This window comes from Talpa europaea, assembly GCF_964194135.1.
Source record: "Talpa europaea genome assembly, chromosome: 6".
NCBI classification, from domain to species: domain Eukaryota; kingdom Metazoa; phylum Chordata; class Mammalia; order Eulipotyphla; family Talpidae; genus Talpa; species Talpa europaea.
The window spans coordinates 98,813,666-98,838,784 of NC_140072.1; the positions used below are offsets into that span (position 1 = coordinate 98,813,666).

The 25,119-nt window shown below is 41.3% G+C and overlaps 1 protein-coding gene across 1 annotated transcript in view; it reads right to left on the reverse strand.

The window, feature by feature from the left end:
• Positions 1–25,119, reverse strand: part of TNFSF11 (TNF superfamily member 11) — a gene marked incomplete at both ends in the record, with an annotated part of 31,500 nt that overhangs the window by 2,805 nt on the left and 3,576 nt on the right. Inside the window, 3 exons of the mRNA XM_084235315.1 lie at positions 2,389–2,487; positions 2,569–2,614; positions 20,777–20,944. Of these exons, the coding sequence (XP_084091441.1) occupies positions 2,389–2,487; positions 2,569–2,614; positions 20,777–20,944 (313 nt within the window). The remainder of the gene's footprint in view (positions 1–2,388; positions 2,488–2,568; positions 2,615–20,776; positions 20,945–25,119) is intronic.

Consider the following 25,119-nt stretch of genomic DNA (forward strand, 5'->3'; position numbering starts at 1 on the left):
GTGAGGGCACGCAGGAGTCAATAGATGAGGACTTGGACCCAACGTGGGTGAGTTAGGAGAAGGTGAGTTAGGAGGGAAACAGTTCAAGCAGTGTGTGAACTTGCAGAGCTTGCAGAGGAGAAAGGCGGGGAAGTCAGCAGTGTCAACCAGAGGACAGAGGATTTCGAGTAGACAATAGCAGAAGAAGAGATGAGAAAAATACTCAGCAATCAGGTTGAAGGAGCTCACGTGACAAACCTGGGCTTCCAGGGCTAATGAGGCATGGGCAGCCCCTTACCCTTACCTCTCAGACCCTGTGCTCACTGCAACTGGATATGGGGGGAGAGGCCTTTCCAAATAGTTAGCTTAAAGAAAAACCACATATTCTGACCTCACCAAATATTCCTCAATGCATTTTATTCAAGAAGTTTTGGAAATGCAGAAGTTAACAGTCAGCATAAGGCATATTCTGACTTCTTAGGTGTAAATAAGTATAAAACAGAGGCCCCAAATGTACATGCAAAATGACAGCCCTCTTCCTCTGCAGTAACCAGTATTGGCCAAGACTGGGACATATGTGGACAAAATGAGTTGTTGGCCCAGCCAGAGGAGCAAATTCTATTTTCTTAAACAGAAGCACATGCAAACTCATTTCACACAGAATCTAACTCAATAACCAAAGGAGAATAACCAGGAGTTGTGCCTTGTTTTTTGGCAATGATTTGATGCTAGGTGCCTGAGGAGAGAGTTTTATAACTAAAACATGCTTGTTATTGCCAAATAGACTTTGGCACGCAGTCTAATGCAATATTTATCATATGGCATTTAAAATGAACTGAAAAGATAAATATGGAGTTCATTCATAGCACACACAACTGATACATCATATTAATTTGATTGCCTTTGCTAACATGCAAAATAGATTTCCACTCAGAAAATTAGGGTGGCCCAACCATACGGTACACATACACACGGGGAGGAAATTTGTTTATGAAGCAGGCATCTGGAAGAGGATGGAAAAATCTAAAATCCAAAGGTTGGCTTCTCACTTCCTATGCTTTCAGTCAGGAAAAATATCTTGTTGGCCCACAGAATGATAGTGGCTTCAAAATCACATAGTATGACTTGGAACTTTTCAACGGTAAGAAAAACTTGCCTTAAATCATTTTTAGCACACAGTGGAATATGAATAATTATTTAATTAAACTCAAATAGGAATAACAAATTGCATTCACTGAGGGTCTACTTTCCACCTGCCCTACATAAGCACGCTCAGACATGGCCTCAGTAGTCTTGCGAGCCATCCCACAGGTGCTCTCACCATTCCCAGGAGGTGGCTGATGCATGAGTGATTTCAATAAAAACAGTGACTTGCACAAAGTCATCAGGGCAGTAAGCAGACAATCCTACACAGTCAGATTTTAAAACCCTGCTATTAAAATTACACCAATGTCCTTCTCATAGGAAAAGAGGAACAGATCTCTGAATTAATTGCCAACCAAGCCAATTGGCCATAGGTACTTACATAACTTACTAAAATATGAAAAGCACAGATATGGGAATCAATGAGAGCAGAATTCAGCTTCTAATTCTGCCACCATTGCAACCTGGGACAGATAACTTAGAGTATGTGACCCTCAGCTCCCCTGTCTGTCAAACGTGAAGATAACCGTAACCTTGCAAGGATGCAGAGATTATAGACAGAGATAATGAATCCAGGATTAGAGATAATGAATCCAGAGCAAAATGCCTGAAATAATGGTGTATGTTCATACTTATAACAACAAGGTTCCCTTGAGTAACCAGTGGGTTTATATGATGGAGCATATAAACATGGTGCTTTAAGATAGATGTGGGCTGCAAGCTTTAAGTCTCCTCATTTCCTGTAGGTCTCCAGCCTACTGAGCTCATTCTCACCTGGAGGACATGCTAAGCTCCCAGAGAAGGGAGGATAGGTCTCCATTTCTAGAGGGCTACTGCCGCCTATGTATACCTCTACTGAGAAACTACCTGGAGTGCTGCAGCAGTGGCTGAGTATCTGACTACCTGGATGGATTCACGCACCTCAGAGGCCAGCTGTGGGGATACGCAACTTTAGTTTGGTTAAAGACAGATGAGCATAACAAGGGATTGTCCTTCCCAGTTCTGTACCCCCAACTGGCAGTCATTTAAAATAAATATCCACTGGAAATCTGATGATGAATATACTTATGATGTCCCTCTAGCAATATTGAGCACCACTATTTCCACACTGTGGATCATCAACTGAAGAGGAAATGACCTTTGTTTTGGTCTAGAAGCAAGGGCTGTCAGAAATCTAGTAAGGAGGCTAATAATAGGTTTGAGGATTCAGCTGGGCTCATAAAGACTCCTGAAATTTTTTTCAGGCTGGATGTAAATGGAACTTACCTGATGGGATGTCAGTAGCATTAATAGTGAGATGAGCAAAGGGTTGCATATCAGGCTTGCCCCTCCCGGCTAGATCTAACCCTGATCCATCCATCATCGCTGGAGATGAGAAAAAAGCACATTAGTCCAAAGAGTAGGGACACCACGGGACTGCTATTGTTCACGTTGATCCATGCTTACCTTTTTCTGCTCTGACATATTGTGATCTAACAATATGTTGCAATTCCTGAAATAAAAAGAAAAAAAAGGATCTTAAGTATACACTCACTCTTTTAGTTAACTAGAAAGAATTCAGGACTGTTGAACATGTCATAAATTAATCTTCTTTCCTTCCAATAATGCTAGAAGTGCAGAAGCAGTGAAATTCCTTGACATTCTAGGTAGCTATCAAGGGAAGTTTTCACCCCCAAAAGAATTTTGTTAATGTGCTTAAAAATTATACTACCTATGTACCACCTGACAAAATACTCTGGGCCATAAGAGGAAATAAAAGATAATGTAAATTATGGAACATGAAATAACTATAATTGGACATAACTAAAAATTTGTAGCAGGTACACAAATGGAGATGAACTTAACTAGGAAACTAACAATTACAAGAGAATATATAACCCTCTTAAATCTTGGAGGAGACTCTTTTTTAAATCTGTTTCATTAGCAAATTCCTGTTGTAACACTAGAGCTCAGCCCATAGGAAACAGAATGATGCCTAGTTCCCAGTGGTTCATATTTTATTTTAAAAAGTCATAGTGTATTTAAAGTACTACATGGAAGTCTAAGAGCTTTTAGAGTACTCACAATCAACTTGAATCATTGCCACAAATAGAAGTTTAGAAGCACAAGCCAGAAAACGAAAAGGCACCAGGACATAAAGAGCATAAGTAGCCGCATATCTCAATTTGAGCCTGAGAATGAAGGATCAGAGAAGCGACCTCAGGCCCACGGGATCAAGACCTTAGCTGTCATTAACTGGTAAATCAAGGTGCACAAAATCTTAGGCTTTGACCTCAGTTCAAATCCCTGTTCAACTGCCTACATAAACTGAGGATATTAATAGCCACTTTATCTAAGGTAGTTGTGACAATTAAATGAGATAGTGCCTATAGGTGCTTGGCAGGGTAAAAATTCTATTTCTGTTATTGGGATGCCCATCCATGCTGACCGTTCCCTCCCCTACCACTCCCACCCCAACCTGTGATATCTGAAAGATAGGTCACAGGGCTTAAGTTTGTTGAGTGTCTGGGGGAGAACTTTGTGATAGACAAATAGATGATAGATGAGGTATAGATGATAGATGAGATAGATGATAGATAGGCAGACAGGCAGACAGACAGACTGATAGACTGGGAGATCTAAAGCTCATTTTCCTTCTGCTCTGACCTCCCCCATCAACAGGGGGCAGGGAGGAGGGAAGAAGGAAGCAAATCTAAGTACACCTACATGTACCTACAAATGTCCATTTCATGCTTTTCTATACAAGCACACTTGTTAATGAGAAAAAAACATCTTGCACTAGCTCAGCGCTTCTCAAACTTGAGCTTGCCTCACAATGTGCCGGAGGGTGTTTGGAGACACAGCCTTTGGGCCCATCTCCAGCCCTCCTGATTCAGTATATGTAGGAAAGAGCCTGAGAACTGGCATTTTTTAAAAAAAAATTTAAGCAATCTTATGGTAATTTTATTTTATTTTATTTTTTAAAGAATTATTTATTTATACAAGAACAAAGGTACAGGCCAGATGTACGGGAGGGTGAGAGGATTCACCAGAGACAGAGCGGGGAACAGAACAGGCAGACTGATGAAATACACTGCTGAGGGGAGCAGCGGGCGAGACAGGAGAGGTCTGCCATGCCATGTGGGTTTCTCCTCGGCCGGCCGGGATTGAACACACGCTGCAGAGGCTGCGGATGGCTTCACAGTGCTGCGCTCAACCACCTGCGCCACCATGATCAAGAACTGACATTTCTAACAGGTGAGCTGGTAATGCTGGCCTTGGGCCTCAGTTTGAGAGGCTTCTGACATCCTTAAAATTTCAGAGATGGGCAAATCTGAGATTTTTCTCACAGATGCAGGCCCAAGAAAACAGCAGATTCAGTCACTGATCAACTGGGCAGGAAAGTTTGTTCTCTCCCACCTGGGATTGAACTTCTGCCCATTTAATCAGTGGCTTCTAGGGCTGAGCTGTCACAAAATCTTTTCATTACAAGTAAATGCAATAACCAACAGCATTCAGAGGTACTTTCAATGAGTAGTATTAAAAAAAAAAAAAAAAAAAAAAAAGGCATCATGGCCCAGAATGAATTAAAACTCTAGCTAGAGAACCATGAGGTAATCTTGCTTTCATGTAACATTTGTGCATGCGTAGCCAAGAATTGCAATTCCTCTCAGAAACCCTATAGGGTACATATGAGCCCACTATGTACTTCCCAAACATGGATCTTCCATGAAAGAGGGAGTACATGGTAAGTCTACAAGCTCAGGCTACAAAATATATATATATATATATACATGTATATATTTTTTAAAGATTTATTTATACATACAAGAACTGGGGTAAAGGCCAGAGGTGGGGAGGGGGGGTGAAAGGACTCACCAGAGACAGAATGGGGAACAGAACAGGCAGACTGACTGAAATACACTGCTGAGGGGAGCAGTAGGCGAGACAGGAGAGGTCTGCCACACCATGTGGGTAGCTCCCTGGCAGGTTGGGGATTGAACAGTGGATGCAGATAGCTTCACAGGTTGCATCTTAACCCCTTGTGCCACCAGGGAGGTCCCCAAAATACATATTTTAATACCTGTTCTTGTATCCCCTATCTCACCCCTAATTCCTTGATCTCTAAGACCATTGTTATTTATGTATATAGAAATAACCATAAATCTAAGATACTTCTGAGTTTATACTTTGCCCTGGCCTCAACTCCAGCCATTCCCACCCAATTAGTCTAATAGTAACTTAGCAGTTTTTAAAAGAAACTTCCCTAACTATTTCTAATGTATAGCAGGTGTTGAGAAACATTACTAATTGTTTCCATGAATGGTTGTTTGATGATGTCTCTACTTAGTCTTAGATTTATTATATATTCACCAGTTCCATAGAGTCCACATATTGAAAATTAAATAATTGTGCATATTTGTAGCCAAAAAAGTATTTCCCCTTGTAGAATCATATTTGATTCTTGTTAGAATCAAAAGTTGAGTAACTCAACCTCATTTTCAGACTGGGAAGTGGTGTAGATAGAGACTAAAAGACTCACTTCATGAAGCTGGGTTTGAATCTATGCCTTTCGACTCCCAGAGCTATCAGTTCATACCTCTTTACAAGTTATAGTCATCAAACATAGATCTGATAGCTGGGCGAAGCACCGGAGGCCTGTGATAGGGTTCAGAACACGCTACCTCAAAATATGGTGAAAAAAGGGCTCTAACCCCCTCCTTCTGCCATGAAGCAGGTCATAAGATCCTCAGGTGAAAGAGGCCCTCTCCACACCCAGAGGGAAGGAGCATCCTGATCTCCAAGATGGAGGGGTGACAAGAGGAATGCAAAGGAGCAGGCCTTGCTATGTCACCCCCATGTACTGCCCCCATCTAGTGCAGACCTTTTTTGTCCTATCACATTTTCCCACTTTTCCCCTCTTTCTAGTATTAAAAAAAAGGGTCAGGTTAACTGTTTGCAGATGGAGAACTTATGAGGATAGAGGGGGAAAGGATTTCCCTTCCTTCACATGCCAAGAAACCCTCAGAGGGTGGTTTCCTCCCTGAAGCAGTAACTCTGACAGGAGTTTCACTTAGATTGGGGGTCAGACAAAAAAACTCCAAACACTCCGTACACAGGGAAATTTGCTCTCAGGAGCTCAGGGGCTTCAGAAAACAGTTGGCTTCAAACTGGTGAGGCCATGTTCAGGGCTGGGCTGATGACTACCCCTTCCCCCCTCCCTGACCCCTTGCTAGGCCTGGGCATAAAGGGGTTTCATGTCTCCAAATGAGACTCCATCAAGTCCAGGCCATAGAGCAGGAATCACTCCATCTTGTCATTTTTCTCAAGATCAGACACTATGTACTTCCCAAACATGGATCTTCCTTGAAGGTCCCTAAGTATTTTTCATGTTGAAGATTATAAGAAACCATTCTGAAGAAGTACCCAAACATCACCCCAACTGAAAATTCCATTATTTTCTAAGCTTTGCATTTACAGTGATCTTCATCCAAATTGGTCCTCTACTTCTGTCACATTAATTAGAGTGTTTCAAAATTTGCAGAGCTCTTTGTTCCAAATCTTATCATTTAGACGTGCTTTCTGGTTTCTTTAAGTTCAGAGAGGTCTAATCATCTAATTTTGGGGAAACACTACAAATAACATACTCATGTCTTCTCTCTGAGCATATTAATCAGATGAAAGAGATCTTTTTAAAAATGTTACATGTGTTTTATCTCATTTTAATTCCAACTGTGAGTTAATAATACAGTCAACTCTCTGTGATAAATATCGAATGCAATCATATGTTGACCACAGTGTTGCATAAAAAATGTAGATAGCTTTGACATACTACCCAGAAAACATCTCAGCAGAAGCCAGGCACAATGCAAGGTAAAGAAACTGAGTATATAGCCCTCTATACAATTGTCTCTTGGCTGAGAGCTGTTAAAGAGAAACCTATGTCCTTTTCCTCGGAGGATCAGAAATCTGCCTTCTACAAATACAGCATTTTTGGCATCTGTTACATGTGAAGGACGAAAAGAATTGCCCCTGGTTTCCAAAAACTACCCATGACAACTAGGATCCATTATAAGTTACCAAGAAAACTAACATGAATGAATGAACTTATAGTTACACTGTAATAAGTAGGCCTTTCAGCAAATTTTTATATTATTATATAAGTATGATTTGGGCCTAAATTATGCAGCTTCGTTTGACCCCTCAAACACAGAACAAAAAGAAAAATCTAACTACAGGCAGACAAAAAAAAAAATCTCAGCCAATTAAAAGATATCCTCTGACATACTGCCACCTAGTGGCTGCTGTCCAACATTGACCGATCTGGGACACCACAGGCCAGATTTGATGTGGAGTCAGAATCTGGGCCCACTCCAGAGTCTAAAATCAAGAGATGAGGAAATTTCACAACATTTAGAAAATCTTCTCATTGTGGTATCCTCTTATTTAGACTGCACTAACTTTTCATCTTTGCTGTCAGAGTACGCTTGAACAGACAAGAAAACAACTGATAGATTTTTTTTTTATTTAGACTTTCTTCCACTCACAGAAAAATGCTGGGATTTCATAATATCTCCTCCAGGAAAGAAAGTACACAAAAGATCAATGCGATTGTGTAACTGTGGTTTCTAGGATTGCTTCTCTTCAACTTCTCCTGAACTCAACATATCCAAGAAGTGCAATTCCCTGGAGCACAATAGGGAAAACTTGAGGCAAGTAGAGGGTGTCTTGAGGCCTTTGGGGCTGGGCTCCCTTGAACATCTTTTAAAATGTCTTAAGATCCAACAACAAAAAAAGAAAACCCAATCAAAAAATCAGCAAAAGTCCTAAGTAGACATTTTTCTATTCTGACGGTCTACAGGCACATGAAAAACTGTGCAGAACCACTTACTATAAAGAAAATGCAAATCAAAACTGCAATAAAACACCCCTGGGAGAATGGCTTATGTGAAAAAGAATGGAAACAACAGAAGTTGGTGGAGATGTGAAGAAAAAGTAATTCTGATCCACTGTTGGTGAGGATGAAAGTTGGTGCAACCTCTATGGTATGGAGATTTCATAAGAAAATAAAAATGGAAATCTCATACAGGTCCAGCAATACCTCTGCTAGATATTTACCCAAAGAATATGAACATTCTTTTTAAAAAAGATTTATTTTATTTATTTATGCATATAAGAGTTGGGGTATAGGCCAGAGGGTATAGGCCAGAGCTGTGGGTGAGAGGATTCACCAGAGACAGAGTGGGGAATAGAACAGACAGATTGACTGAAATACCCTGCTGAGAGGAGCACCTGGTTGGGGACCAAACTCATGCTGCAGTGACTTCAGATAGCTTCATAGTGCTGAGACTTAATCCCTTCTGCCATCAGGGAGGCCCCAAGAATATGAAAAATCTAATACAAAAAAACATGTACTCCTGCATTCACAGCAGCACTTTCCGCAATTGCCAAGTCGTGAAGCCAACCTAAGAGTCCAATGAGAGATGACTAGCTAAAGAAATTGTGGGATATGTACTCAATGGAATACTACTCAGCAATTAAAAAGGCAAAAGAGCACCCTTTGGGTCAAAATTAATGGACCTTGAGGTGACTGTGCTAAGTGAAATAAGTCAGAATGCAAAAGAAAAGACAGCTATCAGATGGTTTCATTTATCGGTGGAACATAAATAATAAAAAACCCCAAAAACATAGACTACAAAATACAGCAAAAATAAATCACAGACTGAGTGGAAAATTTATGGTTACCAGAGGAAACAGGGGAGGGGATAAGGGAAACTAGGGATAAGACATTGGCACAGGAGGTTTAAGGGAGGGTAAACGGAGCATGTGCCCATATGGAGCAGTAAAAATGTAACCCCACAATTATATAGACATGTAAATGACTGGCAAATTTAATTTAAAAAATGTTTTAAGATCTTTTGCCAAACAAAGGGTGGAGGGAGACAGCCCAGAACTGGCTCGATCTTGCAAAGTCAGGGCTACTTAGGAAAGACTATACTGAGTAAGAATAAATATAAACACGTAGAAGTACTTTCAACTTTGAGTAGCTATGGGAATTTTGCTCCAAGTAATTTAAACATTTACAGCAAAGCTAAGCCCTCTTTGTAAACGTAGCTGGGTAACTGCCCCAAACAAGACTTTGACAACACTCCAAGAATGAATGTTATTAATTGTTCTTAAGTTTGTTTGACTGTGGTGGTGTTTTTTTGTTTGTTTGTCTTACAAAATAATATAAAAAGATTTAAGCTCCCACTGAGGCCATTCCCAGCTGTAAAGTGTTCCAGAAAAGGTCAAGTTGCTAGAATTTGGGGTTTATCAGACTGAAAATCTCACCATGTACTGTGATGTGAATTGTGTGACCCGGGTGGTAGCTGTCAATCAGGGCAGAGAAGAAGCAATTTGTACATCCAGGTACTTTGAAACCACTGGCACCAGCTCCCCATTGGGGTCTCAGGTGGATGCCTCCCTCTGCAACACCGGTGGCAGGTGCAGGGACATCTGGCTGGTTGAACAAGGATTTAACACTCCGTTTGCCAGATATACTGTTGAATTCATACACTTGTTAACATATGTAAGGCATTCTTTTTTAACATCTTAATGATATCCTTCATGTAATTCTTCTCCAACCTAGTTACAAGAATAGCGTATTCATCAGCTGAGTTAGCACATGAATGCCACACTTGGCTTGTTTCTGAAAATGAATAGCCAGTTTCCTATTCCTGCAGAGAAGTCCTGCAGACTTCCACCTTGTAAATAACTCAGAAATCCATTCCCTCCTCTCCACCCAGAGGACCACTGCCTTCCTTCAAGCTTTCATCATTTCTCATCAGGATTACAAGAATAGCCTCTTACTTGCTGCTCTCCTCATACCAATCCCCGGCTGCTCTCTGGGGTACTCTGAAAGCCCTGAAGCACTCATGGGAGCCTGTCCATTTTCTGAACACCCGCATGCACCCCAGGAACAAGTCCACATTCCTCACCCGGCCGCCTAAGGGCCTGCATGATTAAACCTGGTTACATCTCTGGGCAATCTTGCTAGTTCTCCTCGGAACCCACAAACTTCACCATCCCTAAGGAGACTCTAGGGCACCCAGAGGGTCCAGCCATGGAACCCTGAGTCGGTTCTCCCTGAAGTCTCCTGCCGTCCTGTTCACACGGACTTTGTGTACACTGGCCCCTCAGAAAAGTGTGTCAGGGTCTTATCAATAGCTCATCTTTCACTGTCAAGATTTTATTTCCATGGTATTCATGGATTACAAGCCGGGAAGAGCACCCTCCAGGAGCTGTGCAGCAACTTAAGAGACCTGATTTAGAATAGAGGTCACAAAAAAAAAAAAAAAAGAATAGAGGTCACACCTCACCGACTCCGGGGCATGGGGGAACACTGTATATGCAACAAGGTAGAGTTAGAGACCCCCCAGTTCTTTATGAAGAGTTAATGGCGACACTATAAAAACACCTCAAAGTGAAGAACTTTAAAAGCAGATTCCATTGAGGGTCCTGTCAGTCAAATGCAAGTTACGAAAGGCAACCTGGAGACGGTGCTTTTCAGCTCGGCCCCTGGAGCACAGCCTGACAGGACACCAGGCCCAGGACTCGCGGGGACACAGCTAGGGGGACCAGGGAGGGCAGCTCCTCAATGTGCTCGCCGGGGACAGGGTGAGAAAAAGGGGGTCCAGAAGCCCAGCAGGGAGCAGGGAGAGGAGCTGGCAGAAAAGGCGCAGACCCCACTGATTCCAAATGTCAGAGCCACCTGCAACTTCAGTTGGTGACTTTATATTCTGATTCCTAAAATTCTTGATTTCTTTCATTACCTACTGATATAAAACATTCATCCAAATCCAAAGTGTCCACATGGATCCTACCTGCCCGCACACTTGAGCCCCAAGTCTCCACCACCCGACCTCTTTGCCCCCTAGCCGAATCCGCCACCACCCCCACACCACCACTTCTGCAGAGTGTCCACGAAGGAAGTCCGCTGATTGCAAAAGACATGTCTTTGCAAACAGGTAACGTGCCCTACCCAGCGCAGGGCTGAAGAATCGGGCACCCTTGTTTTCCTAAAGCTGAGTGATGCTTCCTTGGCAGTAGGATGGCTATGCTGGGAATAGAAAATTAGTTTTTATTGTTTAACCTTCATGGTTTAAATGAGGAAGCTTCCGCTACAGCTAAAGGTCCCCTCGGGCTTTCATAAAGTAGCCTCTGACAGCAGTATTAGTCTTCATAAAGAGCCCAATTTTAAAATGTCTTGCTCCATGGTACTCGTTAAAAAAAATGGAATCTGAGGGCTTGGCAGAGGACCCGCAGTGAGGCATCCGGGGCGGACGACGCTATTTACCCATGTCTGCCTTTCTCTGCCGCTAGAAACATAACACGACCACCTTGCCTCTCCCGGCAGCGCGCTGACATTCACAAAGCCTGTCTCCTGAGGAAGGCTTCCTCTCAGCGACCCTCCCGCAAGTCTCTCTGTCCCAGTATCTCTGATCCAACATCTCTGATCCATGAGAACAAGACTCAGGGGAACCGAAATACCAGCCCCTGCAGACCGGGAGGGGAGGGGCAGGACCAGGACCGCCAGACAGATCCTCACTCAGGCTTAAGGTTGGGGAATGCACTCACGCTCCAAAGAGGGAAGCAGGAAAAATACCTGACATGGGAGCAACTCCAACCCATTATGAATCTGGCTAGTGTCTGACAAGGCTAGTGTCATATCAAGACCAGTGTCTGACTATATTAAACAACCAGCCACCTGCTGAGACCGAGAGCAGGGATGGTAGGCAAGGTCCAGCAAAGCGGTTCCTTCACCACCTGGGGACAGAAAGTAAAGCTCACTCCACGTCCGTGGAAAGCTCACACTCAAGTGAGTCAGCCCAAGGTCAGGCAGTGTGGTCCAGGCCACGACAGGATGAATAAGCAGCCTCTTGCCTGCACACAAGGGGCTTCTGACCCCAAAGGTGGGTGTGATGGGGGCCTCCTTCAGAAAAGAGTTGGAGCTTGAATGACAGTTAGAAAACTGACCACACAAAGAAAGGTCTGGAAGGCATATCAAAGGCCACAATTCATTCATCTGTCCTTCCCACAAAGTGGACTGACAGGTGCAGCAGGGCCAGGCATCCTGTGAGGCACTAAGGCTGATTCCATGACAGAGATTCTCTTTGCTCTTGCTATGCTTACGATCACCATAGCGAGGCAACCAGATTAGGGGAACTGCTAGCACTTCACTGTGGGTGCCCTGAGCAAAAGCTGGGCTGGGGTGAGGAGATGGAGCAGGAGGTAATGGCCCTGCAGAGTTAGGAATGAGGGTATCAGAGCAGAGGGCTATGCTACAGGTTCAGCAGTTCAGACTTTATCTTGATGGCTACTGGGCTCCACCGAAAGATATTTTACATTGGAAAGTAAGTGCTAAGTTCCGATTTGCATTTTAGAGGTCACACAGTTATCGAGAAAATGCATGAGGGGCCACGGGGCCATGCCACGGTGGGTGGACAGCTGCAATTGTCCAGGCAAGAAAAGACGGGAATGGGAATATTTAGGTGACAACTGTAGTGACACAGTTGGGAGAAGTATTCGAAGGTTTTGTAAGGAAGAAAGACTCATAGGATGAGGGTGAGTTGGAGAGTTGGTAAAAGAGTAAAAGCGCCTTCTGACTTCCGTTTTCATGTAATGGAGATGATGACGCTGACATTCACCACAAAAAGGTAGAGCAGATGCAAAGCAGGTCTAGGCACTGAGAAGAGATTCTAAATTTACAAAAACTATCTGGTGAATATGAGTCTTACCATCTGTAACTATTATTTTTACTACTGCCAGTACTACTACAGCTACTATTACTTTCATATCTCCACTTTGTTTCCACTCCGTCTCTTTCTTTCCACTTTCCTTCTCTGTCTCTCTCTCTCCTCCTCCTCCTCCTCCATCACTATATCACCACCTAGTGTTCTTCAAGGGCAAAGACTGAGGGCTGGGGTAGCATCCTAGTGATGGGGAAGCTATGTGGGAATGGCACATTCCTAGATCCTGAACCTCAAAAAATTCGAGCAAATATTTGTTGTCTAGTCACTTCTAGTCTTCTCAAAATAGTTATTTCATTGACCAAAGGCTCCCGCAGACACCAGTGACTCTCACTCTTCTCTGCATGCTTAAAACACTGACTTGGTCCCAGGATCTATATCAAGACCCATTCTGAAGCCTTTCAGATCTGCTCTTCTAGGAGGAGGATTTCCAAAATCAGAGTCTACTCCGGAACTACCATATCAGAACCTTTGTGATGATTCCGGTATTTTATTTTTACTTAAACAAGGGCTCCAGCTGATTTTCAAGATGGAGCAGCTTTTGGAAACTGCTTGAGAAGGCACATGCTTCTCTCCAATCACACAGGCTGTCCTTCTCCCAGGAAAAGTCACTCCTGGTAGGACACCAGTCTGTGCTTTACTACCATCCTCTCCAATCGAAGATGGTCAGTTTTACTCACTTTTGGAATCTTAGCTCAAGACCCCATGTCACACAGTGAGATGCCTACTCCTCTTCCAGGTATGTCCTTCCTGTTTCCTATTTCTTTAAAAATATCAATCCAGAATATATTTTCTTCCATCCTGGAGTATGTCCAGCATGAGGAGAAGCCTGCCTCTGATGACATTACTCATTGGTTATTTCCTTCCTGCAAACTCTCGTCCTTTTCGCCCTGGGTCTCCTGGCATTGAATATGTCACAGTCACTGCCCAGTGTAGGCCAAATGGCTGTAGTTGGACTTGGTTTTGTAGGAAAATTCTGTGGGTCTTACTTCAACTTTCCCATAAAGACAGCTTTTATAAATGCTAGATATGATTAGGGTTGATTGAATTGCAGTTCCCAAAACTGTTATAGCAAACAGAGATGAAATCCCTTTGAAAACCACTATATGACTAACATCTTGATTTGAGAACATCAATGCCCCCAAACCCCAAGTTTCCTTGTGGGTTTACAAGAAACTTTCTTAGGACACATACTCTTGTATACAAAGGCAAAGAGACAATGAATGGGGTTTAATTTCCCCCTCCTTGTTTTGCTGTGTATGTGTGTTTAAAAAGCAAATGAAAAATAATGGTGGTATCATAATCTCAATGATCATGATTTCATAAGCAGTTAAGATCTATTCATATTTAAGTGGTTTCTTATGTATTTTAGTTTTAAAAATGAAAATAGGCATTTTGTAATAATTGACACTGGAATTCTAAGACATTAGCTTTACATATAGAGAAAACAACCACTAATCTGATGAACTTTCTGGTTTTAAATTAATATTCTTCAATGCACAAAACCTACTAACAACTGCGCAAGTTTAATAATCAAGCTGTTAGTCATATAGTCATATAGTGGTATATTCTAAGCTCACAGATGCTTATGTCTAAACAACCCTTGGAAAGTCCCTCAAAAAGGAGTACACTATTCTCTCTCCTACAGTGTAAATAATCCTGAAGTATTTTGTCCTTTAGAAAACAAAATCTCAACCATTCAAATTTTCATAGATTTTGTGTGTGCAGAACTCTTGCTCTATAGTGAGTCCATTTTCCTGCCTTCACTATCTTTAGTGAGTATGAGAGACTGCTCATTGTTCACTAGAAAACATTCTTTTCCTTTTCCAGATAGTTATTGGGAAGCCCCTTCCTGAAGCTTTGGTTGGCAAATATTCCCTCAGCTAGAGAAGGGGACATTGTCTAGCCACCTTTGCAACACGAGGAGGGCTTATGAGTGAGTTCTGGCCAACAGGATGCCACTTCGAAGTGATGGTGCCTCAACTCCCAGGTACTGCCCTTGCTTTTCTCTCTCCCTTCCCACTGTCTGGAAATGACAACAAATGGAGACGCCAACTAGGGCCTAAAGGTGGGAAGAAGCTATTGAGCATGGAGAAGTCTCCCTGCTAGACCCGGATATTGACCTTTGAATTATTGCATATGAGAGAAAAAACATATGTCTTATTTCGTTCACAGAACAATATAGGTCTCTTTGTTACAGCAGCGTAGACTATGCCAAATAAGAGTGAACATTTCATTGAGGATCAAAACATTAGCACATCTTTGGGGATTCTTAATAACATGGGATATTTTACATTTATATTGTGAATCCTGCAGGAGGAAAAGGCCACGCATGTAATGATTCCCATGGGAATTAAAACTCCAGGTAAGAATTAGTTGCTCAATAATAACTGTTCTGGTCTTTTTTTTTTTTTTAAAGATTTATTTATTTATTTATTTATATAAGCACTGGGTACAGTCAGAAGTGCGGGAGGGTGAGAGAATTCACCAGAGCCAGAGCAGGGAGCAGAACAGGCAGACCAACGAAGTACACTGCTGAGGGGAGCAGAGGGCGGCAGGAGAGGTCTGTGTACCATGCCGGACCCTCCTCTGGTGGCCAGGGAGCAGCCAGGGGACTGAACCAGAGCCGCACAGACTGCAGGCAGTTTTGCAACCCAGAGCTCAACCGCTGTGCCACTGGGGAGGCCGTGGTTCTGGTCTTAATCCTCCATTTCCCATTTGAAGGTTCAGAAGCTTACTAATCCACAAATAATTAGTCAAGAATATGCCAACAAGATAGCTATTTGATAGTTATTATCATCATTTGACTTACCACATTGTGGAGAGAAATTAGAGCATTTTATAATATTATAGTTCTGTAAGAAGCCAGAGTCCTGATTTTAGCTCATACTCTTCCCTGCCTCTAGAGTTTGCAGGGAAGTGTGCAAAAATTAGCCTGTGTTGTTAAAGTGTGGAGGCATTATTATTACCTCAGGTTGCAATGTTAATAACTATCAATTGTAACACTGGTCAGACATCAGATAAATGAGAATCAGGCTTATAACTTTCTGAATGACTTTATGAGTTGGCTGATGTTCACTTTATTTAAAAACAGCTTACAGAGTTCAAGAAGCCATCAATCACTTATTTGTCCTTTTCTTTCCTTCTTGAACATGATATATTTAAATGTGAGTAAAATGGCCACTTCCTTGTCCTGATGGAACCCTCAGCTACAGTTCACAGTGTCTTGACATTTCTAATTGTACGGCTCTTTAAAATATTTAATACTCACAAACAAACGTTTATCTAAATACCGAAAAATATTTTGTATGTTAGATACATTATGAAATAGTCAAGAAACACAACTTTAAAAGCTAATGTTAAAAAATACATATACATCTAAGTCCATGCGTTTCCTTCCCAGATCCTAGGGGGTCATCTTGAATGCATTCTGAATCCACTTTGGAGAGCAAAGTGATTTCTGTAATTTGTAGATTGAGCTCCCTCCTGCATATCATTTTTTCATATAGCTTTGAAATTAACTTTCAGGAGTTTTTCACTAACAGATGCCCAATGTGAAATCAACAATCTGGCCTCCTGAATTCGAGTAGAGCCACAGCTCTGAATGCTCAGAATGTCCATTTCGTGCCTGAACAGATGGCTTTCCACAAAGACTTGCCAGGAGGGCTGAGGGTCAAGTGTTCTTCCTGCCACACAGGGCAGGCCCTGCTAAGGCCAAGCTCACTGCTCCTTACGCTGGCAGATGCTAGAAAGGCTTCCAGAGCTGGATACAGGAATTACTTTATAAATTAGATACCATATTTGCCCGAGTGTTTTCTTTATTGTCACAGACTGTTATGATAGACTTTGTAAATTGTGGTTGGTAGGGCTGGATCACTAAAAGGGTTTCGGAGTTCTGTGTTAAAGGGGAAAAGAAGCCAAGAAAATCCAGCCACAAACCAAAAAAAAAAAAAAAAAAAGGGAGAAAAAACAGCATTACTTGTCTGACCAAAGACAGGCTGGGTAAACACCATTTTTTGCACACTTATAATGTGATATTGTGCTTATGTCTAGCATTTGTTACCACTGGATGGGTTGATCTCTCAATAATGATTGCGGCCACACCTGTAACTTTGTTTTATGGGTTCACACAATAGCTATATTAGAATTAAAATTAAAATCCAAACTTAGTTATGAAAGGCTAATACATCCACCCACCCTATTTTCAGTACAAGCACAAGAAATGAGAAATCTGATTGCTTTGGCAAGATGAATAGAAAGTCACATTAACAAATAATCCGCATCAAAGGAGAACACATTTGACAAATCATTGTTTGGTGAAGGGGAGAGAAGAGTAAATCCTTGGAGACAGGAGAAGCTATGGCAAGTGCTTAGCATAATATGTGCACTTAACAAACATGGGTTAATTCTAATGATAAGGTCTGGATAATACTCTTCTTCCTAAAGAGCCTCTTGTCTAGGTAAAGCAATGGTGTTGTCCACCTCCAAACAGACTGGGATATTATGACAGCTCCTTATTCTTTAAAATAGGTAAAATAACACAATACAAATGTGTAAATAATGAAATAAAGTTCTACTCATCCTACAAGTCATACTAATCTCTTCGTATAATTAAAATTGCGTTCTTTAATAAGAGAAGTTGACTACTCTTGTCTGTTCAGAAATCTTCCCCTTTCTGGCTTGCCAGGGACTGAATCTCTCATAATTAGTGCCACTCATTTGGAATGAGGCACGATGTTTCCAAAAGACTCCCTAAAAGAGTGAATCACCCGCCCTCTTCCTCATCAACTTCTCTAAGTTCAAATTTGTTTATTTTACTGTCTGGGTAGTCTCTTAGAAAGTTCAAAGGCAGTTGTGATGGGGCAGGTAGGGGCAAAAGAGGTGATGTAGGATTACGCGAGTAGTGACTGGTCACCAATTACCCTCTCCATCTGGAATTTGTTTTCACTTAGGACATGAGGATGCCACTCTTTAAAATAGCAAACAGGGTCTCCACAGTGGTGCAGCCGGTTGAAAGCAACACTGGGAAGCTGTTCGCAGCCTCTGCAGCACGGGTTTGATTTCCGGCAGGCCGGCGAGCAGCCCACATGGCACGGCAGACCTCTCCTGTCTCACCTGCTGCTCCCCTCGGCAATGTTTTTCGGTCCTTCTGCCTGTTCTGCTCCCCACTCTGTCTCTGGTGAATCCTCTCACCCACCCGCGCCTCTGGCCTGTACGCCAGCTCTTGTATAAATAAAATAAATAAATAAATCTTTTTTAAAAAGCAAACAAATTAGCTCAAAATCATTTTGAATAATTCAAACTATCTCCACTTATTTAGAATACCTTTTTATTATATTATATGAAATGCACATTCATGCACATACTCAAGGTTCACTGTTAACTGTTTGTTCTCTGCTATGAATTTGTCTTCAAGCCTTTGCTCAAGTTATATTAGGATGATTTTCATGACTTTGCATGGTTATGCCTTTACATTATCCAGTCCTATTTCAAGTGCCTCTATAAAGTTTCCTAGTTTTATTCCCATTAGTTTTTCAATTCTTTGTTAAGTTTTTTTAGGATTTTAAAAAATAAGAGTGGAATCATTTATTTGTGTTTTGTAGTATTGTTTAAAATAGAGAAGCTTTTGATTTTTATTAATTTTTACAAACTGATTTATGCTGCTTGTAGTCTTTCAGTTTCCTTTTCATTTTCCAAAAATATAATCATATCACGCGAAAATTCCACCCTCGCCTCTCACTTTTACTTTTCCTTATTTTATTCTCTTGATGAAATTACATTAGCTAACACATTTGGAAAAATGTTAAATAATGTGCAGACAGTAGACATCCTTATGATATTCCTGACTTTAGAGAAAGGCTACTATTTTTCACCACTAGCTAACATTTAGTTTGAGCTCTTTAGAACAATATCAAGAGGTCACTTACTTCTATTTTCTAATGGATTTCCAATCACAGAAATTTATGCAAAATGTTGTCAATCATTTCTCACTATCAGAAATAATAATGTTTTTCTCCTTTGATCTATGGAGTTGAACCCTTGCATTCTCACAAGTAAATGTTTTTAAATTTAAATTATCTTTCACTACTTTTTCAATCAAACTTTACTGACCACTGGCTTACAGACCCATATAATATCAGGAGTGTGGCTTCACATCTCGACACTTGCACGTGTTTCACTCATCCATCACCAAGTAAATTTTAATAGCATCTTTTCTTCTTAATTATTATTTATTTTCAAAATCATCTTGGTTGATCTTGCCTATTTACTTTTCTAGAAAAGCCCCAGGACATCAATGAAATTAAAATTTTGTCTCTTTATCTTAAGTAGATGAGTTGGTGTAAGCAGAAAATTAGGAGATAATTATTTACCTAACCAAAATTATGTTAATTAGGGGTTCAGTCCTAAACTGATTACCTCTGGTACATGTAAATAGTTGTTTATAGATAGAGTCTTCAACATTTGGGAGATTGGATAATTAGCAGACTAGTGACAATGAAATATAAAGCAACAAGAAGAAATAGATGAGAAAAACTGCTATTGCTATAGAGAACAACTGTAACATAAGATGAAATAATTACCAAAAATTTAAGAAACCATATTTTAAAATATACATCTATTGCACAAAGCTAAGCATCTATACGCTAGTCAGAATGAAGCCGTAATACTTGCAAAAAGCAATATGCTTTTTGCATATCCTAGAGCAATGTGTACCTCATTAATTCCATAATGATCTTGTTTTTCACATCCTAGTAACTCTGAAATTAAGACACACTTAGAACCTATGACGATCACATTTAAGTTTATAGTCTACACTTCTTCTTTCATTGTGATGCATAAAATAACAAAGTGATTTGAAAACTGATGACACTTTAGATTTGATAAAATACATCAAACATCAACTTTAAGAGTTTTACAAAAGTTCTGTCTCCCTACCTCTACTCCAATACATATCTTTAATAAAAAAAAAAAAGCTATCACTATATGTGAATTTTTAAAACTAAATAAAATTTTGATTTGGATTTTAGGAATTGAAGGACTTTAGATTTACTCTAAGATCCTGAGCCATTGTCCAAGAGCAGCAGCATAGGAGTTGGGATGCCTGAGTGGATGCAAAAACCCATGCAGATGTGCAAGTTAGTGTGCAATGCATGCAGGTATGCACACACTGTAGTCACTGCTAGGATTCCACCACCAAGTTTTATGGGGAATCAGTAAATAAAATAAACCCAAGGCTGCAGGCTTCTCAAGTGAATGTATCCAGGAAAATGTGTGATAGCTATAATAAGTATTTCTTGAGACTGTTGGTGAAAGAGAAGTTGTTGGTTTTCTCTGCGCCCATCTCATCTTCTCACTGAGCTCTCTCAGAAAATGAGAAAAGAGACACAGAATTCCCATCTCACCCACCACACCATTTTCTGCTCTGCCTTTTTACCTCCTCACCACAGATGACAACCATAGACCAGTTACAATTATTCTCAACAGAGCCCTAGGGGATTCCAGCATTACAAAACCAAATATAAAGGGAACAGCTATCAGAGAGTTCTGTGAACTGAGAGCATGGTTTCTAGGTCAGGGAATGCAAAGCAGCAAACTGGACTACCGCAAACCATCTCTGAGCTTCTTCCAAGTGTGAAGTAAAATCCTTCTCTTAAAAAATGAAAGAGAGAGAGAGAAAGGAATATTTGCATGAGTGTCCCCTGTTACCATAATCAACTTTACCAGCTTCCAAAGATTTCTGCTAGTCCCTTTTAAAAATTCTATTTAGCTCTTTATAAATTATTAAACTAAAAAGAAGAGCACCAAAAGTATTTAACCAGTTTTAATTTCCAGTATTAGGAGAGTCAGCAAGGCCCTTGACTTATGAAGTGACATGAACTCACCTTTTGCACAGCCGCTTGAAAGGCCTGTTTAATTCTCTTACACGAATCAGGTATTAATTTTGTGTCTTGGTTCTCCAGAGTCATATCTTGCAAATCTACATTTTCATGAAGTTTGAAAATTCTATTAATGCAGTGAGTATCATCTTCTGATATTCTATTAGGATCCATCTGAGGAAAAAAATGGAAATATGTTAGAGTGGTTATCATTGGTCATTCTGCTACTTAATAAAATGGGGCCTCCCTGTGGTGCAAGGGGTTAAGATGCAGCACTATGAAGCTAACTGCAGCCACTGCATCACAAGTTCTATCCCCAGCCAGGGAGGTGACCCACATGGCGCAGCAGACCTCTCCCGTCTCGCCCACTGCTCTCCTCAGCAGTGCATTTCAGTCAATCTACCTGTTCTGTTCCCCACTCTGCCTCTGGTGAATCCTCTCACCCCTCACACCTCTTTTACCTGTACCCCGGTTCTTATATGCATAAATAAATAAATCTTAAAAAAATAAAATAAAATGTGACTTAAGCACAAAAAATGATTCTTGCAAGAGTCTTTATGTTGCCAATGATTAATAGTTAAAACAATTATCCTCAAGTTGGTGAAAACATTACTTCTAACACATTTTCATGAGTAGCTGGTCATCCACAATACAAATGTGCACATGTGATTCATGGGAAATTATCAAAATCATCTGGAGTACCAAGACTTCTCATGAAGGGGAGGGGGCCAAGGAAATCAATGTGTGGTCAAGGCAGGTAGAAAATGCTTCTGTTTTGATGTCATATGTAGCATGCTACCTGGGATTATGAAAGTCAACTGTCTACTCAAAGCACGAAGCCTTCACAAATCTGAAGAAATTGACACCATCTGTAGCCATGTTGTTTATCTGGCCATTTCCCTTCAACAATCTGCATTTTAATCAGCTGAAAAAGGGAGAGAGAATTCCACTTCCTAGTCCCATAGGAAAGCTAAGCATCATTTCTGAGCCATCAGCAAAAAGCTGAGCCATAAGCATAATTTCTCTAAGATTTCGTTGGACCGGGCCTCCCCGGTGGCGCAGCGGTTGAGCGCTGGGTTGCGAAGCTGCCCGCGGCCTCAGCGGCGCCAGTTCGATCCCCGGCTGCTCCCCGGCCACCAGAGGAGGGTCCCACATGGCGTGCAGACCTCTCCTGCCGCCCGCTGCTCCCCTCAGCAGTGTACTCCGGTCCTTCTGCCTGCTCTGCTCCCCGCTCTGGCTCTGGTGAATTCTCTCACCCTCCCGTGCTTCTGACTGTACCCAGTGCATGTATAAAACAAAACAAACAAACAAATAAATAAATAAAACATGCCTCTATAAAAAAAAAAATTAAAAAAAAAAAAAGATTTGGTTGGACCTCTCCTCTGCATTTCTCTCCATGGACTGGTACCTCTGTCACGTGGGATCTCTGCCTGGGAATGTAAGTCACATTAGCATGAAGTGAGCCACACATATGGTTACTTGCTGGGGAGATGCTAAAATTTTTGTAGCATTAAGAGACTCTCCACCCAAAACATCACCACTGAGTTATTAGCTAATCACCTGGTAGAAATGGGTGCCAGCATCTGCATTTCTTAAAGTACTACTCTTTTCTTCAAATTGTCTGCCTATTCTTCCTGGGGTTTTGACATGCCTTTGTAGTGGTTTCAACTGCCAGGTGGGGGGTAGAGATAGCTATCAACTGTTTTCATAATAATAGCATAATTTGTTGTCCTCTTCTTTCAAATATCCAAGGTTCAAACAAAGGGTCAGACAAAGACAAACTTTAAAACCAGCTCTTGAAACCTGACCATAGAGCTGAGGCATCCAGAGAAGGAGGTGGAGAGCAGGGAGCACAATGAACTATAATGTAGGACTATGGCAGCTTCAGTGTAGGAGGGCCACAGTGAGGACACCTGAGGGGGGAATCCTATACTGTCAAAATATTAAAAAGGGTATAAGCCAAAGATACTTCAATAAAAAGAAAAAGAAAAATTCAAGGTTTTTGACGTGTGTTTGCTTATCAGTAGGTGTAAACAAACGGGAAAATTATATAATTAAATTTCAGTCAATTAATACCAAGTCTCTTTTTCCCTGGTTTAATTATCTTTTAAAAAGTAATGAAAAAAGATATGCAGGCTTATTAACCACTCATCAGAGGTAGGTGGAGCGTACGCTATCCATCTCTGAAAATCTTAACACAAAATGACAGCTTTTCGACAAATGTATCCCCATTAGTACGAATTTTACTACTCCAGTTTTGCACATATGTGGGTTATTTGTAATCATGGACAGGTATCAGACATGAAGCAAAACTACTGGCAGTGACGGGCCTCCCCGGTGGCGCAGTGGTTGAGCACTGGGCTGCGAAGCTGCCCTCAGCCTCTGCAGTGCCGGTTCGAACCCCAGGCCCCGGCAAGGGTCCCACATGGCGCACAGACCTCTCCTGCCGTGCCCACTGCTCCCCTCAGCAGTGTACTTCATCAGTCTTCCTGTTCTGCTCCCTGCTCTGGCTTTGGTGAATTCTCTCACCCTCCCTCACTTCTGACTGTACCCAGTGCTTGTATAAATAAATAAATAAATCTTTAAAAAAAAAAAAAAAACTACTGGCAATGCCTATTTGTTTTTCATATATTCTTTAAGTAATAGGAATCAGGATATGTGAGTTTTTAATAAAAAGCAAACTTTCAATCACACACTTTTTTTTCCCAGTAAAACGTCACTCATGCCAATAAGTATCCCACAAAACCAGAGTAGCCTGGGCAACTTATACAGAGGGTGATTGGGTTCAGACCTCCTGAAAGAAGAATTGGGCAAAGGCCACAGCTGGCTCACTCCCAGAAATCTTCTGAACTACAGGAACAATGTGGTATTGATGGGGAAATGCCTGGGGACCCTAAAATTGGGTAAGCTCTGTCCTGCTGACAAGCTAAATGCCACCTACGTGCCACCTAGCAGCAGCTAATCCTGCTACTGAAGGTGTCATGCAAGCACCTGCAGCATCAGGAGATCCTGCAGAGCTTGTGAGAAACACAATCTCAGCCCCGCCTAGTGCACTACTGAGAACCTGCATTCTCACCAGATCCCAGCAGATTCTGACACAGTACATTTGAGACGTAATGCTTCTCAAACAAATATAGGTTCCAAGCCATTAAAATAACTCAGATTTCCTTAGATACCAATTAAAAATGTTTTTCACAAGTAATACCTACTAGTATAAAACTACTGCAACTGTTAATTAAGGTTAATGATTTGATGCAAAGAAAAACAACACAAAGATTTTATCCCCTCTCTGAAAAATATTCATACCCTGAATTCACCCTCTAGCTCTGCCCCCAGCCTCCTTGTACCCCCACTCCCTACTCCCAGCCACTCCCCCAGGCGATGTAACCAATACCCATAGGCATAAGTGCCAGTGACTCTTTCCCCAAGTGTTTCCAATGTGCAGTTGAGAACTGCTGTTTTGGGAAATAACATTAGAGATAAAACACATGAAAATAACCAACTGTTTTCCCAAAAGAACTCATGAAAACATGGCATCATCAATTTTGATGTACTCATTCACTTTGCTCACTGAAAGACTGATCATATCTTAGAAATTTCTTCTAAAGCTACAACCAAGTCTTTATTCTTACAGTGCTCTGCAGCCTTTCTGTTCTGAAAATGGAGACCAGAAGAAACGGGGGAGAAGAGGCAGGCACAGGAGTTCTGGGCCAAACACACACAGAGATGAATGCGGGTCTTTGCTCCCGTGGTCTCTCTACTGGAGGAGCTGCAAGGCAGGCAGTGGGACTGGTGCTGGACACACCACAGTCCACACTGAGTGATTTGATGAATGGAGCTCCTGCCCAGCAACCTGTCCCCTTAAATGCAGCAATATGGATAGAGAATTTGCATGACTGAAAAATGATAGTTTTCAGTCTGTTTTAGCTACTGACTATAGCTTGCATACTACAGATTAAAAAAATGGATATAGTTTTAGTGCTGCAAATAATTCAAAAACATTTTTCAGTAAATTGAACATGCCATGTCCTGGGCTAGATGCGAGGAATGAGTGAGCAAAGTAAGTTTGTCCTCACCTCCATGGAACTTACATTCAAGAGGACACAGAACTGCACCCAAAAATCACAGTAAACTGAGTTACAAATGAATTCATTGTACCTGGAAATGTCTAAAACATCAAATAAATCTTGACAATCTGATTTAAAATGAACTTTTAAAACGCATTTATCAGATGATGTAGTTCATAAGAAATGAACTGTCTTTTTTGTTTTACTTCCTTGAAATTAATCATTTGTATGGTTAAATGAGGCAGGATGTTTGACATTTGTACTCTGTTATCTGTTTTTTCT